The sequence below is a fragment of the Nannospalax galili genome, unplaced genomic scaffold (assembly GCF_000622305.1).
Source record: "Nannospalax galili isolate Female #2095 unplaced genomic scaffold, S.galili_v1.0 scaffold386, whole genome shotgun sequence".
NCBI lineage: Eukaryota > Metazoa > Chordata > Mammalia > Rodentia > Spalacidae > Nannospalax > Nannospalax galili.
The window spans coordinates 656,997-673,892 of NW_008356676.1; the positions used below are offsets into that span (position 1 = coordinate 656,997).

A 16,896-nucleotide genomic window follows, 5' to 3' on the forward strand; every position below is an offset into this window, starting at 1 on the left:
TAGCTTCCGCTCCGCCTCCAGCCACCTCTGCCGCCATACCTCCCCAGCAAGATTGACTTATAATTCCCCTGGAACTGTAAGCTCAAATACTTCCTTTCATAAGTTTGCTTGGGTCAGTGTTTCTATCACAGCAACAGAAAAGTGACTAATACATAAGGACTAGAAGAAACCAAATGCTAAACATGATGAAATAATTAGCGCAAGACTGGCAGGAAGCTATGATGGACATGTTAGGAGGCAAGTCCTTCACTGAAGTGAGAGTTCTGGTGGGAGGAGGAAGAGAGGCTGCTGGTCAGAAGTGAGTTGGGACAGGATTGTTGGAGCAGGGTTTCTTTCTCAAAGCGGGTACAGCTAGGCTGGGCTGGGCTGGGCTGGGCTGAGCCTAGAGGACAGAGCTTAATAGAAGGCACAGAGGACTGGTGGATCACCCAGGCCAGGAAAACTGAGCTTGTTAAAAAAAAAAAAAAAATGATATTGTTATTGTTTCTATTTTATTAAGACAGTGTGTGTATAAGCATGCATCTAGAAAAGGAAAATTGTTTCTTGAAATGGAGGACTCATGAAGGAAAGTCAAAGTGATCATTTCCTAAAAGGGAAGGAAATTGTGGGTTGAGAGGAGTGACCGCTCTTACCCTACAGGCTCAGTAGGGGACATGTTCCCTCCTCCACTGGTCTTGCACATCCACCAAGGTGCCATCTCCTGGAGTCTACTGAGTCCGTGCTAAATCCATTTCCACTATTCACTGTTTGCTTCTATGTCAGTTCAGCTTCTTCACTTGGAAAGTGGACCTTGAGGCCCATCCCTAGCCCACCTGCTTTAAGAATGAGTGCTCTCCAACTCCTCCTCCTGCCTTTCAACCTTTATCCGTCCTCATCTGACCACCACCCATTCAGGGGAGAGCCGTGCTTACTGGCTTCTTCTCAGATTCCCTTCCCGGCAGCCTCTGAAGTCAGGCTGACTGGGGTTGAGAGCCGTGCTTCCTTGACCAGCCCCGCCCAGCTTGGCCTACAAGCTGCTGCTGCTCTCAGCTGTTTGCTGTAGTCACCCTTCTGTTGCCGAGAACTCAGCCATCTTCCCTCCCTTGACAGCACGTTCTTCAGCATTGTAGATCGTAGACGTCACCTGCTTTTGGAAGATGTACGCGTGCCCTTTTTCCTTTGCTTTTTTTCCTCTAAGGAAAATGTGGCTGACTGGAAAACGTGGGAGGTAGCAGAGGATAACAACCGGAAAAATAATAAGACCTGATGTGAGGCTCAGCAGTGTCACGTGCACAGCCACACCTCACAGGCCTGCCCCTGCTAAAGAATTCTTTATTAGGAAGCGCTAAGGTAGGACGGGACCAAGGATTTTTTTCTGAGTAGCTGTTGGTGGTACCTCCAGGCTCACATTTAAGCCATCATAATAGCAGGCTCTAGCTTACCTGCACTCTCCAAATTACCCTTATTCCACTGGCCTCACACAAAGATGGAAACAGATACTGCCTTGTGCGTCTGTTTAGCTCTCCCTAATAATAGCTAATGTGCAGGCGATAATACACACCGCAAACATAAAATGTTATGTCAATGCTAAGTTGTAATAATAATAATCCTGCAAAAATGTAGCAGAAGGAATTTCCATCAGCAATTTGAGGAAGATTGCTGCTTTAGAGGGGAAACAGGTGTTACTAGAAACAGACCAATTGTACTTTGTTGGTTCTGTAAGAGACTCAGTAGCAAAAGATTGGCTGTTTGGCAGACATCCCATGATGTGCTCCACCAGGAGACGTGGATGGTGGAAGCAGCATTCAGGCCCAGAGCCTTCATTGGATGTTTTGAGAAAGGGTTGTGCTTGTCTCTGGTCCTCCTCATCCAGTAAGAGTAGACCCGGCCACAGTTCTATGGGACGTCAAAGCCTCAGGAAGAAGAGGCCGTAACTTCTGTTCTAGGTGGAGGCAGAGAAGCAAAGGCAGCATGTGGGTGAGTTCAGATGGAGGGGCAATGCCCTGCATTTGGTTCTTCAGGAGCCCAGATTCAGCCTCTCGTCTCTGGAGATAACTTCCTTAAAGAAGCCACATTAAGAACTAAGGCTTCATGAGCTTGAGGGTTAGTGAGTATCCCTGTGCCATCCTAGAGGGCAGAAAAGAGAGATTCCCAAATGGCTCAGGCTCCAAATTCCATGGGGGTGAGATTCTTTTCTGCATGGATCATGCCCACATTTCTCCTCCAGAAAACACGTATTTATTTTAAAATAGGATCTTCCCCTCTGCTTCCAGCTGAGCCTCTCCAGCAGAACACTCCGCAATCAGAAAGAAACTGCCCTACCTCTGTGATGAACAGACCTCCACTTTGTGAGAGCTCTGTACAGATATAATTATTCAGCATTGTTTTTGTGGTGGTGGTGATGTTTTGTTTGGGTTTAGGTTTTTTGTTTTGGTTCGTTTTGAGGGGGTTTTGGAGGTGGGAGCAGTATTAGGGTTTCCTGCAAGCAAGGCATATACTCCACCACAGAGCTACAGCCCAGTTCTGAAAGTTGTTTGTTGTTACCACTGGAGGCAGGAAAACAGAGTGGTTACTGTACTTTTTACCCAAGTCTTCCCTAACTCCCTAGGAGGTGCTAAGGGTGTTTGGTGGAGCTGAGCATCCACAGACTTGCTTTCACAAGTGTGGAGCAGGGATGTGGGGACATTCAGAGTAAATAAGGAATAAAACCACAATGGCAAGCCAGGCACATAGTTCTTTCAGAAGATGTCCAAACAAGACAAACACACCCTGCTCAGGAAGAGGGATGGAAGGCGTGGGGGCGCTAAGATACAGTCCCAGCACCAGTGTGTAAGTACCACCTGCTGACTTGGAGGGATGAAAATGTTCAAACTTCAACCCAAACATATCCAACTAGAAACTTGGTGCAAAGTCCAGAAATGTTTTAATTAATCTACCAGGAGATTCTAATTCAGGCCAATGTTTGAAGAGGGTCATATTAAAGTAACACCAGAGGCTATATATAAGGTCCAGATTTTCTGGAGTTTAACCAAAAACAAACAAGAATGTTTATTTCTAGGTCACAAAACACCTGAGGCACCTTTCCTTCTAGTCATGACTTAGAAACTGAAGCTGTTCCAGCCGTAGGAAGAACCTAGGGGACCGTGCAGGAGACAAACAACCATGTCTCTTAAGAACCAGTCGGTACAGCAGCTGGTGCGGTCATCACTCACCTCTGGGGAGCAAGGCTGCATTGTGCAAAGGGGAGTATGAGTTTGGGTACATGGCATGATGGTTTCTGCCACAGAATAGCTAGTGGGAACCTTAGGCACAGCACAAGATCAACACGAAGAAGCAGAGACCTTTGAAAGAGTCCCCAAGTCACTCAGTCATAACTACAGCTTTTCCATGAGAGACCAGAAAAAAAATGGGTGACAGAAGAGGGTGACCTTGAAGGCACCGGGATATTGTAGTGTTACCTTCCAGGCCTCCAATGCATCCCCACCCTCTTGTGTGTTAATACAATTGTCTGCCTGGACAGCAGTCAATAAAATCCTTCGAAAAAGACTCTCTTTGCATGTGGGAAAGAAGTACACAGTTCAGCAGCATCCTCCCCATCATTCTAGAAGCACATCTGGCAAAGTAGAGAGAATGTTAAACATACTGTTCCCCAAAGACACAAAGATGAACAGTTCCAGAAAAATGCAGCTATTGCTAGCAACAATATGTTAAGGCATTTTATTATTTAGTTACAACTTGCCTGAACATGAAAAAGATATTAGCATACTGTCAGCTTACTAGAACATAACCCAAAATAACTTACATTTTTTTATATATTGCTAATTATTTTTCTGAGGCTGGCTCAGGCTGGTACAAGAGAGATTTCAAGGCTTTCACCAGATTATTTACTTATAGAAGTTAAGCATGCCATTATCTGTTCCCATAGAAACCTGCTAAGTAATACAGGAGATGGAAGAGGAGGTCACTTTAACCATAATTAATATAAAGAATAATAGTTTATGTAGGATCTGGTAAAGGATACAATGAGATGCTGTATAATTAAACCTTTCCCTCAGCAATGCACTTTAATCTCTGCATCAATTTTCACACACTAGTGTCACTTTGATAGTTTAACTAGTTCAATGTTCATTCTCAAAATGTTATATAATTTGCCTAGCAGGATTTTTCCAATATTTTATTGTACTTTTGGTTCAGACAATTCCAGTATCCAGAATTTTCTAAAGGCTTTACTCTTCTTGAGATGGTATGACTTCTTGGCATGGTGGGTTGGGGCACTAACATAATTATCCAACACCACCCCACTAGAGTCAGTAGTGCCTTTGAAATGAACAAATGCAGGTTTAATTCTGATCAGTATCCTTTAAAGATAGGTGATTGTGTTGTATTCCTTTTAAAATTGAAAATTAGTAATCCACATGGGATGGCTCTTTGTTAGAGATTTCATTTATTGGAACACGACACATTCACTGAATATTCTTATCCAAAGATACACACTGTCGTTCACTTTAATCCTTATGCTTATTTGAATTGTGGATTTCTCACAGTCTCTTAAGGGCAAATGTTATTGCGGAAGTTTGATGACACATTTATCAAAACAGTTTAATTTAGTGCAGTGTCCCAGAAAGATATCAAATCAGAAAAGAAGAAAAATGAGTTGACCTTTCAAGATTCTGAGGGTTTTTTAGCACAACAAGAAATGACAGTATGTCAGGAATTAGAATTTTTTTTTCTTCTGGAGTTCTAGTCCAAGAAATATAGCAGAGCCTGGTCCAGGCAGCCTGGTCAAAGGGATAGATTTGGGACTGCTGGATAATGTTCACAAACAGGAAACAGGTGGCCTAAAGTTAAGTGATGTCAATGTACAATTTCTCACTCTTTAGAAAATAACCACCTTGCTACCACATGAATGAGTACGGGCTTTTTTTTTTTTTTTTTTTAAATATCAAGCCTGAAATTATTTAATCAGGAATGTAAATCAGTTACGTGCCCTAATTACAAAGACGGTGATAGGTTGGTTACGGGATTTTTGGGGGTGGGGGATGGTTACAGCTGTTTCCTCTCTTTCCTTCTTTTTATAACAAATTGATAACACATTCCTATTCCAGGAGCACACCCAAAACTATGTCCTGCTTGGCAAGCACAGTGGTCATGGCTTAGCGAAGAGTAAGACCTCTCAGCTGGACCATTCCATAGGCTCATAGGAGAACCCCGAAAATAATAGATGGCACTTTCTCTGTATGTATTTATGTTCAGATAATTTATTTAAATAATGTTTCTGGCACATGCTTTATAGCTGCTTACATTTTGCTACACAGATTTCAGCATATCTTGCAGACTATGCAATTCTTTTGGAAAATGTAATTTCCATCCCTGCATACTAATCGATTTCTTCACAAACACCTGCTATCAGTTATGATAATAAAAATGCCACCCAGAATTGAAAAGGGACCAAATAGAGCTTCCTAAGGAAATGACTTAAGTGTCTTTGAATGTTACTAAATGTAATAATGTGCTCATGTAGTGCCAATACTTTCTTCATCGTTTGCATCTTTGGTGATTTGGCCCTGTTAAAACATCCCTCTTTCAAATGATGCCTCATAACCATTGCCTTGTGGATTGATGAGCTGAGTTGTCAGGAGCTGATGTCTCAGTGTAGGCAAGATCTGAGGTTGGGCTATGCAATGGTTTTAAATGCCAACTCATGTTCCTAGTAATCCCTGGGTCATTTCTGATTTTGTAACTCCCCAGGAAGTATAAAATTGCCTGCTCCTTAGCTTTGCACACCCATATATACCAAATAAAATTCCCTTTATTTGTTCTCTTCAGCCTCCACTTCATTCCACACACCATTGCCAAACTAATCTTCCTAAATGTTTGATTTTTATCATGTCCTTCCACTACCCAAACACCTTCAGCTGTTCTCACCCAGACACCGTTGAGCCTAAACTTCTCTGTACCACTTCCAGCAGACATTTGTCTTTTGATCGAGATTCTCTCGTTCTTGCCTGAAATGGTCTCCCCTCTAACTGTCATGTCTGGCCTTTTGCTTATGATTTTGCTCCTGACTAAGAGATCCTTCCCCATTTCTAAGGTTTTGTACTTTCCAAAGTTCACTTTTATTCTACCATTCTGCCTTTTTGTTTTCTAAACTCCTATACTATGTATTTTCTTGTTATGTACCTTGATGTTAAGTTGCTCCTTCATTTATCCAATGAACATGTATTGGGTACTGTGTGTCAGGTACTATTCTGCTCTTTCTTCCTTTGAATGTATAGTTTCCTTTTAAATATGTCAGTTTCCCTTACATTTCCATAGAAACTAGGAGAAATGGCATAGTCTGTGTTCTGTTTTGTGATCTAAGATACCCAGACAGACCTGGGCATAGTGAAGTATTCAGTGAATGCTTGTTGACTAATTGATCCCTAATGGTTTGATGCTGGGAGTTTTCTGGTTAATTGCATGTTCTGTTTGATTAGTATTTCAGTGTGTACTATAGATAGATTATCATTTTGCAAAGTGGGATACTGTAAAGCTATTATTAACATAATTTAATGTTTGATATTTGCAGAGAGAATTTACTGAGGTCTCGGAGCACCTCAGTGAAACTCTGTGATCACTGTGCTGCAGTGATGAACAGGTGGAGCCTACAGGTCCCTGACCTCAGTCTGGTCCTAGGACATGGGGAATGGCAGGTGGGGCATGGGAATGAGCACGTGGGCTCCATACCACACCCCTACATGACAGAAAGTAATTCTATGAAGGTCTTTCTAATAACAAACTTTCACTTTAAAAAAATTTTTTTTTCCTTTTCTGTTCTCTTTCAAAAGTGGAGAATGACTTTTCCATAGGGGGAGAAAAACAATGGGATAGCATTCAGAGAGTACAGGGAGACATCTTTTGAACAGTTGTTAAGAACTAAACCCCCAGCCTGGTATGGTGGCACACACCTTTAATCCCAACCCTTTCGAGGCAGAGGCAGGCAAACCAGTCTCTGAGACTGAGGTCAACATGGTCTACATAGTGAGTTCCAGGCCAGCTGGAGCTACAAGGAGACCCTGTCTAAAAATAACAACAACCACGATAACAAAATAATGAAACCTTAATGAACTGACATAGACAGTGATCAAGGGGGCAATGATTCCACACCTAGCACCTGGGTTTGCAGATGTTTCTGTTACCTTGACCAAACAAGGTAACTACCTTCTCTGTGTCTTATGACTCTCATCTGTAGAAGTGGGGATCAGTATCCTGAGGGGGAGACTCAGTGGGTTAGTTTATACTAAGAAGCCCCTGATCTAGGGGACCTTACTGTGGGATTGCCCAGCACACCCAAGACATTGTTATTAATGCAGAGACCACAAAGCATGAAGAAAGAAACATCTTTTGTTCCATATTTTGTAACATTCTGTTGTTCAGTTTTAGCTAGTTCTGGAGCCTTGAGGAGTGTAAGACCCTGAGTAGACTGCCTTTATTTCTCAGCAAGGAGATGCCAGATGATACAAATTAAGTCTGAGAATTTCAGGTTTCAGGGAAGAGTAACAGCTCAGCTTTGTAGGGGAAAAAAAAAAAGAATTTTAATCTGTTGGTGAAGCAGGTGGAACTAGGTTGCCATTCTAATAGGAGTTAGAGAAAACAATTTGTGCAATTTGTCCCAGCAATAGAGCAGGAAGGAGTGGTGTGCATAGCAATTCCTCTCTCCCCCGGGAGACTGCTGTATGCCTCAACCTGGGAACAGTCAGTTATTTGAAAGAAAGCAGCACTCCACAGAGCTGAGCAGTCCTACAGCCTGAAAGAGGACAGCTTATGGTAGGTGTGACTATTGCCAAGCATTCTGATTATCCTCATCACTGAACACCATAGATCAGCTTCTGTGACGGTATCGGGGATTGGGAAAGAGGTCTACAGGTCGGAAATTTTAGGGATAAAACCTGTGCTCACAGAAAGCATTCAAACATAAGACAGGACAAATAGAGTAGATTAAAAAGTTCACAAGAGGGCTGGAAGTATAGCTCAGAGCATTTGCCTAACATGAGAGGTAACACCCCCAGCACTACAAAATCAAATTCCTAAAGAAGTGATTCACACCAGCTACTAAACAGAGCCCTAGGCAGAGACGTCTGGGATTGCCTTCTGTGCTGCTGTGAATCTGAGTTTGAGACTTCCTTTCCCACCGAAGGCAAGCTGAATCTGGGCAGGAAGGTAACTCCCTGAACTTTTTGTGTTTGTCCTTCAGCCCTGGCCGCTCAGGCCTATGCTCTTAAAGAAGAGAATGACAGTCTCCGGTGGCAACTGGATGCCTACAGGAATGAGGTGGAGCTGCTGAAGCAGGAGAAAGAACAGCTCTTCCGAACAGAAGAGAACCTCACCAAGGACCAGCAGCTGCAGTTCCTGCAGCAAACCATGCAAGGCATGCAGCAGGTACTGGCCATGTGTTGTTGAGAGAGAAGGGAATATGTGCACTTCAGTGGGAGTGAAATGACATCAAGTGAAAAGGGTGAAGGAGAAAGAATGACCAAAAATCTAAGCCCATATCAAAGGAAAGCACTAATTGCTCTGGAAAGGCAGAATCTGGAGAAAAGTAAAGCTAATGAAATATGTTAAAGAAAATCTCCCTGAGGAGAGGAAATAAAGGGCAGGAATTTAGCAGGTTAAAAAGTGGTACATGTAAATGGGGTGTAGTGACACCTGCCTTTAATCCCAGTAGAGGAGACAGGGGCAAGTGGATCTGTGTGAGATCAAGGCCCCGGCCTGGCCTACATAGTGAGTTACAGCTGGGGCCACAAGGAGACCCTGTCTCAAAAAACAAACAAGCAAGCAAACAAACCTAGCGACAAAAAGTGCTACATGCAGTGTATGCAGTGTATGTAGCCCCTTAATTGTGCAATGTCAGCAGTTTCTTGCTGGCTGTACAAAATGTTTTATAATCAGAGAAGTTTTAAGTTCAAAGCATGACAACTGGTCTTTGCAATAACTGTCTGCTTTTGTTTTCAAGATCAGTATAAATGTAAGATGTAGTGTTTCTACTTCTAGATTATACTTATGGTGTAGTCAGGTTTAAGAATCGATTGTTAGGGCTGAGAGATTGCTGAGTTGATTAAGTGCTTACCATGCAGGCATGAAGACCTGAGTTCAGTTCCCAGAACCTATGGGAAAAAGCTGAGTGTGGTGGTACATTTACAATCCCAGTACTGAGGAGGCACAGATAGGTGTGTCCCTGGGGCAAAGCCAGCCAGACTAGCTTAATTGGCGGGCAAGATCCTGTCTCACAAAACATGGTGGATGGTGCCTAAGGAATAATACCATCTGGCCTTCACATGCTTACACACACACACACACACACACACACACACACAAAATGATTGTTGAAGGAATGGATGAGCCCGAGTTGGGCTACGTAGCTTTAGAAACAGAGAAGTTGCTGTGTTTTTGATGAAGAATGCCAGACTGCAACCTGGCATGCTCAATCCAAAGCTCTATTCTGTTGTATCTGTGTCCTCATTAGAAAGGAGGTGGCAGGTGTGAGTGGAGAGTTAGAAAAGGGAAGCCCTGCCATAGGAAGTCAGTTGGAGAGAGAGGAAAGCCCAAGAGAGGGCAGTTAGGGAAATAGAACCAAAACCTGGTAGATGGATTTGTGTCTGAAATCTCAGTTCATACGATACTCTTTGGGCATTGGGGGTCTTTGAGTTGACTTGGGAAAAATAGAGCATAAACAAGCACCATTATACAAGTGTCCTTCAATTACTCCCTTAAATATACATATTCAACCAATGTTTTCCTTTTTTGTAATTTTTTTATGTGTATGAATGTATTGCTGCATGTATGTATGTACATCCATGTAGTGCAATGGCCACCAAGGTCAGAAGAGGGTGTCAGATCCCCAGGAACTGTAGACAGTTGTAAGCTGTTATGTGGGTCCTGAGAGCCAAACCCAGGCCCTCTACAAGAGCATCCAGTGCTTTTAACTGCTGAGCCATCTCTCCAGCCCCTCAACCAATAGTTTCTGAAAAAAGTACTGCTTTTGTTTAAACCACAGAAAGATGTTAGGATGGTGGGAAAGTTACATGTAGAGTGAATAGGGAGCTTTCTGAATTTCCCACATTCATACTGGCTGCTTTCTTAGATCAGGGGCAGAAGTTGCCTACAAAACTGTTTTAGTGATTAGGAGGCACTACCATAGAAACATGAGCCAGACATGGAAAAATAGAGAAGGAAGGATATAAAAAAAAAATACAGACTGGAAAGTGAGCTAGTTAATGACCAGGTCATAGAAATTATGTCTGAAATATCTTTTGCCATTTTAAAACAATCTTTGAGTCTTGGCTCTGAGTCCTAACTGGTTGATGTTCACAGTGTGTGTTAGACTAATCAGTGAAATTCAGAGGTCAGAGCCAGCCGGGAAAATGTCACTGCAGTCATTGCTCAGGTCCCTGAACTTGGAAAGCAATGTAACAGCTGCTGTGTGTGGCTCCTAGGGTTGTCCATATGCCCCAACAAGGGTGTTGGGGTGGGGCTTGCCAACATGGTAATCTGTCCCTTTCCCCAAAGACTATATTGCCAGACGGCCTGCAATCTACTGTTATACCTCAGCCAACAAGGCCCTCTTTTCCTTCAGAAAAGATGTCTCTAATTTCTTTAAAAGTAGATAAAACCTTTAAGCCCATTGAAGTGTACAGGAGTGTGCTGCTCGGTCAGAGAGACACATGCTGAGGTTTCAGCGCTGAGACATGAGCCATGCATCTATTCCACAAAAGGCAGTGTTAGGAATCCTCAACCCTCTGAGGGAAGGATTGTATTGGTGGAGTTTCTCATTCATTTGCAGAATCTCCTTGTTGATAGGAAATGCACTTTAATACAAAGTTTTATTTGTTTTTGTAGTATGGTTTGATTTTAGTAACAGAAATATAGTTTCACATTTTGAGGGCTACCTGTTCAAGATTTAGATGTTAGCAAGGCTGGTTCCTCTAGAGCTGGGAGGTAGAGTCTGCTCTTCCCACTTGCTGCTAGATTGCAGTCAACTGGGGCCTTCCTTGGTTTGCAGACACATTTCCCTGTTCTGATTTCATTTTCACATGGCATTCCCTGTGTATATGCCCAGATGTCTGCTTTTCAGAAGAGCAAAGCTCATAGAACAGTAAGGGCTCAGCCTACTCCAGTGTGACCTCACTGTAGCTAATTGTGTTTGCAGTGACCCCTTTTCCAAATAACTGCACATTTTGTGGTACAGAGGGTTAGGACTTCAATATACAGATAAAGGGGATGGCATGGCAGAAGAATTTATAACAGATTCATGTTAATGAAAATATCTATTGAATAGGAGGAATGTACCAATGCCCAGGAGCAAAAAACTAGCTTGGTCCCTGTGGAGCTGTGGGCTCTATTGGATTCATGAATCATAATCTTTATGATAGTGCCAGGCAGAGAGTGATCAGAGCTGTCCAGCATACCATGCGTAGTGGTATACTTGGCACATAGAAGCACCCAGACCATGGCCTCTGCAATGGCTAAGTTTTACTGGTTGTTAGGCAGATGCATGACTACGCTGTGACAACACATACTTAAAATGTATGCGTCTTTTAAGACTCACGTTTCTATTGTATTCTGTTATATAAGAAGAAATTACCACAACTTGTTAATTTGACTCCTACCAAGAATCATCCTGACTTCAAAACCTACTTTCAATCTGTTGCTATCCTTCACTGTAACAGTACCTGAGATAAATCAACTTGAATCTTGGGCATTTTAGCCTATGAACTTGGAGGTTTCTGTGCAGGGTCTAATGGATCTGTTGTTTCTGGGCCTGGGCTAGATACAGCATCATGGTGGGGAGGGTGTGGTGAAACAGATCTGTGTACCTCTTAGAAGCAGAGAGAGGAGAGAATAGGAAGCCAGGGTCCCTGTGTCCCCTTCAAGGGCACACTCGCAGAGACCTAAGTCTTTCCACCCAGCCACTTCCTAAAGGTTCCACCACCTTCCAGTGTCAAGCCCAGCTTTCAGCATATCAGTCCTTTGAGGACATATAAAATCCAAATCATGACAACTCACATATGTGATCATTTCTATAATTAATCTCAATTTGAGAAAGTGTTTCTATAACCAAAAAAAAAAAAAAAAAACACCCATAAAGAGCCTTCAGTGGCCTTAAAAGTAGCAACATTTAGAATTGTCTTTAACTAGAAAGTTTCTAATTTTTCTTCCTTTAAGGTCTTACTGATACATTCTCTGACAGCACACCGTTCTCATGTGTTTGTGAAGAAAGCATTATGGAGCGAGGTTCCCAAAATTAAAAAGCCTTAGGGTGACTTCGTCTTGGTGTTTCTAAGTTTACCTCAACACTACGTGTGAATCAAAACTTAATGATATTGGAAGTTTCATACAGAAAAAAAATCATAGCTTGTAGCTATGGTAACATGGTACCCTTTACCACATCGTAAGACAGCAATTAAGTCAGTGTCTCTCTGTTTCGAGGTTTGGGAGGTTAGTGCCATTTTCTTTCACTTTCATTTGTATCTTTAGGTGTACAAATAAAGAACATTGTAAGCTCTTGTGTTTCTTTAGACTGCTGAGTTGGTTTATTAGATTCATCAAGGTAAAATTTGTGATTTTTAGGCATTCAGTTCTATGAATTTTTGACAAGCGCACACAGTCGTGTAAACCACCACTACCGCAGTCATATGCCAGTCAGTTCCATAGCCATTCCCTCGGGTCCCTTTACAGGCAACCTCACCTCTAGCAACCACTGAGCCAAATTCTACCTTTACGGTTTTGCCATTTCCAGAATTTTACAGCATGCAGCCTGTTGAGTCCAGCTGCTTTCATTTAACATGCATTTGAGTTTCTCTGTGTTACCGTGTTCGTAAATAACCTATTCCCTTTTGTGCTGGGTGGCATTCTATACTAAGGAAAAGTTACAAGTTGTTTATCTAGTCAGTGGTTCATAGATATCTCTCTTGCTTCCATTTTTGGACAAATATGGACAAATTTGCTCTAAATCTTCATTTGCAGGCCTTTTATTCAAACATAACTTCTCGTTTTCACCTGGATAAATACCTCCAAGCAGGATGGCTAGGTCATATGGAAAGCATGCTGAACTTTTAAAGAATCTTCCAGTATGTAGAGAGCATGTCCCTGGATAGATTCCTATATTAAACCTCACCCACCCAGGGATCATTGTAGAAGAGAGGGTGGAAAGATTGTAAGATCCACAGTTGGTGTGTGATCATAAAGAAACAGAGTCTTCCAGGCCTCTGGGAATTTGCTCATATGAACCTACGGCAAGGGTGACAGCATGCACAAGACCCATGCAAACTCAATTAGACAAAACCCAGCAGAGAACTGGGGAGATGGGTTGCAGGCCCAAACCTTATCCAAGGAACTATTGGCAGGAACTCAAGAATAGGAATCTGTAGGCAGGAACTGAAGAAGAGACTATGGAGGAACACTCGTTCCAGAGTTGCATCTCCTGGCTTTCTGGCTGCTCAGCGCCCCTCTTCCCCCTCCTCCCCCTCCTCCCCTTCCTTTCTCCTTCCTTCTCCTCCTGCTCGGTGAGGGAGAGTTGATATTCTTTAAGGGAGAGACTCTAGATAGGCTGAACAGACTCCAGTGGATGAACTTGCACTGAGGGACATCTGGGTATACAAACTTGACTCAGTAGACCTTAACATATGACAGAATGCATGAAATCTGGTGGAGGGGAACATAGGAGGGGGCAGATGGGGGAGGGGGTATAGAGATGACTAAGATGTTTTGCATAAAATGCACAAACATTCAATAACCCAAACTAAGAAACAAAAGAAGAAACTGCCATTCTATAACTAGTGCATCCCCATGAGACTGCAGGAGCATTCCAGTTGTTCTGCACGCTTGTCAGCCAGCATGTGGCACCATCAGTTTGTTCTGTCATTTTTAGACACTATAGACACTATACCACTAAATAGACAGTGGTATCTCATTGTGGTTTATCCACACCTAAATTTAAATAGCATTTTTTTCATTCCTGAGGATAGATCAAAATATCATATTCTTAAACATAAATTTAAAAATTTGGTATTTTTGTTAATAAATTTTGTTCTTTGAAAATTCTGTACATGTATATAGTGCATTCTGGTTTTCTTCTTCCCTTGCCCTCTCATATCTCTCTCCCATCCCTGCCAGCCCTGCTTCTTCCTTAGAAATCTTCTTCCTATATTCATTAATTTTGGTTTCTTTGATGTTCCATAGAGTTTAACTAGGCCATCTGTATGACCCTGGGTTTAGAACTAGCCATCAGAGTCTGGTGGGTTCAACACCAGATATACAACTAGATCCTCTGCTTTCCCATCTCCAAGAATCTGTTAGTTGCCAATAGATCAGCAGTAAGTGGTACGGCCCTTTGAACCCCATCCCCATCCATAGCTGGTGTTTGACTGACCCAACTTGTGTAAGACCAGGGTCAATAGGTACAGCTGCTGTGAGGTCATGATTGCCATGGCTGTGTTATGCTTAGAAGATGGAATTACAGAGCTCTTCTATCTTCTGACTCTTGCATTCTTTCTAAACCACTCTTCAGCAGTGTTCCCCAAGCCTTAAGAGGGTAGTATAAATGTCTTGTTTAGGGCTGAGCCGTTAGCTGTCCTTTGGTCACAGCATCTTGTATAACCATGTTCTTGGTATACATGAAGTTTCACTGCAAGGAGAAGCTTCTCTGGGGATGAGAGTAGCATTTGTCTGTGAGTATAGATATTTTGAAGGTGGTTTGATGTTGTGTAAATTCAGCTAAACAATATTAGGTTCCCTCCAGGACCTAGTACCAATTCAGTCATAGGTTTTGGACTGGGTTTATAGTGATAGGCATGGATTCCCTTTTATAGAATGAGCCTCAAATCCAAGCAGGAAGTGGTTGATGTTGATTACCCAAACAGTTGTGTCATTAATGCTCCAATGGGCACATGTTGCCTGGAAGGTTAGTATTACAGTTCATAGAGTTCTCTGTTGGCTAAGACCACTGATGCCTTTAACCACACCCCCTCCCCCATCAGCCTACATAGCCCCATATGGCACTATGAATGCAAGCCAGCAGGGAGAAAGTGCCCAGCTCAGTTCCTTCTTGATTTCTCTATATCTTACATCCAAGGTATGTGGTATCTTTGGCAATTGGGTCTTATCACCTTGTTCTGAATGGTAATCAAGAGGAATGACAAGATTTTGTAGTTTTGGGGGTCTTTGGGACCTTTCTGACCAACAACTCCTATGAAGTTATCCCACGGCTGGCACCGTGGTTTTTTTTTTTTTTAGTGATCCATTGCTTCTAAGATTGGCATTATCTAACCTTGAAGGGTATCAGCCTTCAAATTCTCCTTTATGTTTTCTAATTGAGTTACCAGATAGTAGGTTTCTGAGTGATTTATTCATACTCCCTTTGTTTTAAAAAAATCCATTTTTTTTACTGAAGACTATGAAAGACATACTGAGAGGACTGATAAATATTCAGATAACAACAAGATGCCACTAAAACTGCTGATCACAAAACTATGTATGATTGATGATGAGTTAGAACTCCTTCATAAATACTTTAAGCTGATGCTTTTTAATAGTATTAGCGAAGCTAGACTGAAGATCAGCTGTCTTAGGTCATTGAACCATGGCCTGTGTAGAGCCATGGCTTGCTAATGCTAATATTCTAGCTCAACATAAGTAATGCCCAGGGCTGTTCAGCTGTCTTGATAATGTTAAGCGAGGGAAGATCAAGAAAAATATGGGGAAAGAAGGCTTACTATTATGAATACCACTTAAAAAAATCAAGTGATATTTTTAATTTTATGACCAAAGCAAACATACCATTATGATTTTCTGTATTTATTATGGCACATAGATAAATATACTGCTTTATTCAGATACAGAGTTTTCAATAAAGTAAGATTAATCCAAGTTAGTTTTGCTAAATGTTGGGCAGGAGTTGGACTTTGGGACACATATTATGGAATAAATATGAGCATCTTGAAGCTAGAACATCAGCAATCACTTGAAGTTAAACCTATCTTCTACAATCTTGCTTAAACTACTCAGTTACTTAGTAAGTACTTTTTTGTGGATATAGAGAAAAGCTTGTCGTATATCTGCCTCCTAATTCATGTACAATGAAGTCTGTGTGTATGTTAAAACCAAGGCATAATAATGACAGCAGATATGGGGTGATGATGATGGCAGCTGTGGATGTAAAGGGGACTATGATGGTGGCGGTGGTGTGGCACTAAGGTAGCTGTGGTGATGTTAGAGGCCATTGTGATGATGCTGACTGTGGAAATAATGCTGTCTGTTGTTGTACTGGTATCTGTGGTACTGAAGGTGACTGTTACAGTGATGCTGGTTGTGGTGAGAATGTTGCCTTTGATTGATTGTATTGGTGGTTATGGTACTGATGGTGACTGTGGTGAGAATGCTGTCTGTGGAGGGAGTGCTGTCTGTGGAGGGGGTGCTGTCTTGGTGAGAATGTTATCTGGTAAGAATGCTGGCTGGCTGTTGGTGGCTGTGGTAAGAATGTTGACTGTGGTTACATATTTGTGGCTATGGTAAGGATGTTAGTGTTTTCATGTTTAGAAAAAACAGGGGAAAGATCATTTCTTTGTAAAACTAATTTTTTGCAAAGGCTTGCTCTAGAAAGCCAGGTGACAAACATCCACAGACAGGAGCACAGAGTGTTGCCGTGGATGTAGAAGCTTGCTTTTAATGGAAATGTCTGCTTCTCTTGATCACTTTCCACTTTTGTGGCTAGTTATTACCAGTCAGACAGACCTACTTAGGTGTCACTTTTTATCTTTTCTCTAGTCTTTTAACTTTATTCTTCATCCATTCTGTTGCGCTTTCGACTCGGTAACCGTATTTTATTTCTGAAAGTTTACTTTGTTATCTTATGGCTGAAATTCTTCTCAACTTTTTCTGAGA

The 16,896-nt window shown here is 42.0% G+C and overlaps 1 protein-coding gene across 10 annotated transcripts in view; it reads left to right on the forward strand.

The window, feature by feature from the left end:
* The window catches only part of Enox1 (ecto-NOX disulfide-thiol exchanger 1), a 589,822-nt gene that overhangs the window by 492,553 nt on the left and 80,373 nt on the right, over positions 1 to 16,896 (forward strand). For all 10 annotated transcript variants that reach the window (XM_029556969.1, XM_029556966.1, XM_029556974.1 and 7 more), the window contains one exon: positions 8,213 to 8,397. In XM_029556969.1, the coding sequence (XP_029412829.1) occupies positions 8,213 to 8,397 (185 nt within the window). The remainder of the gene's footprint in view (positions 1 to 8,212; positions 8,398 to 16,896) is intronic.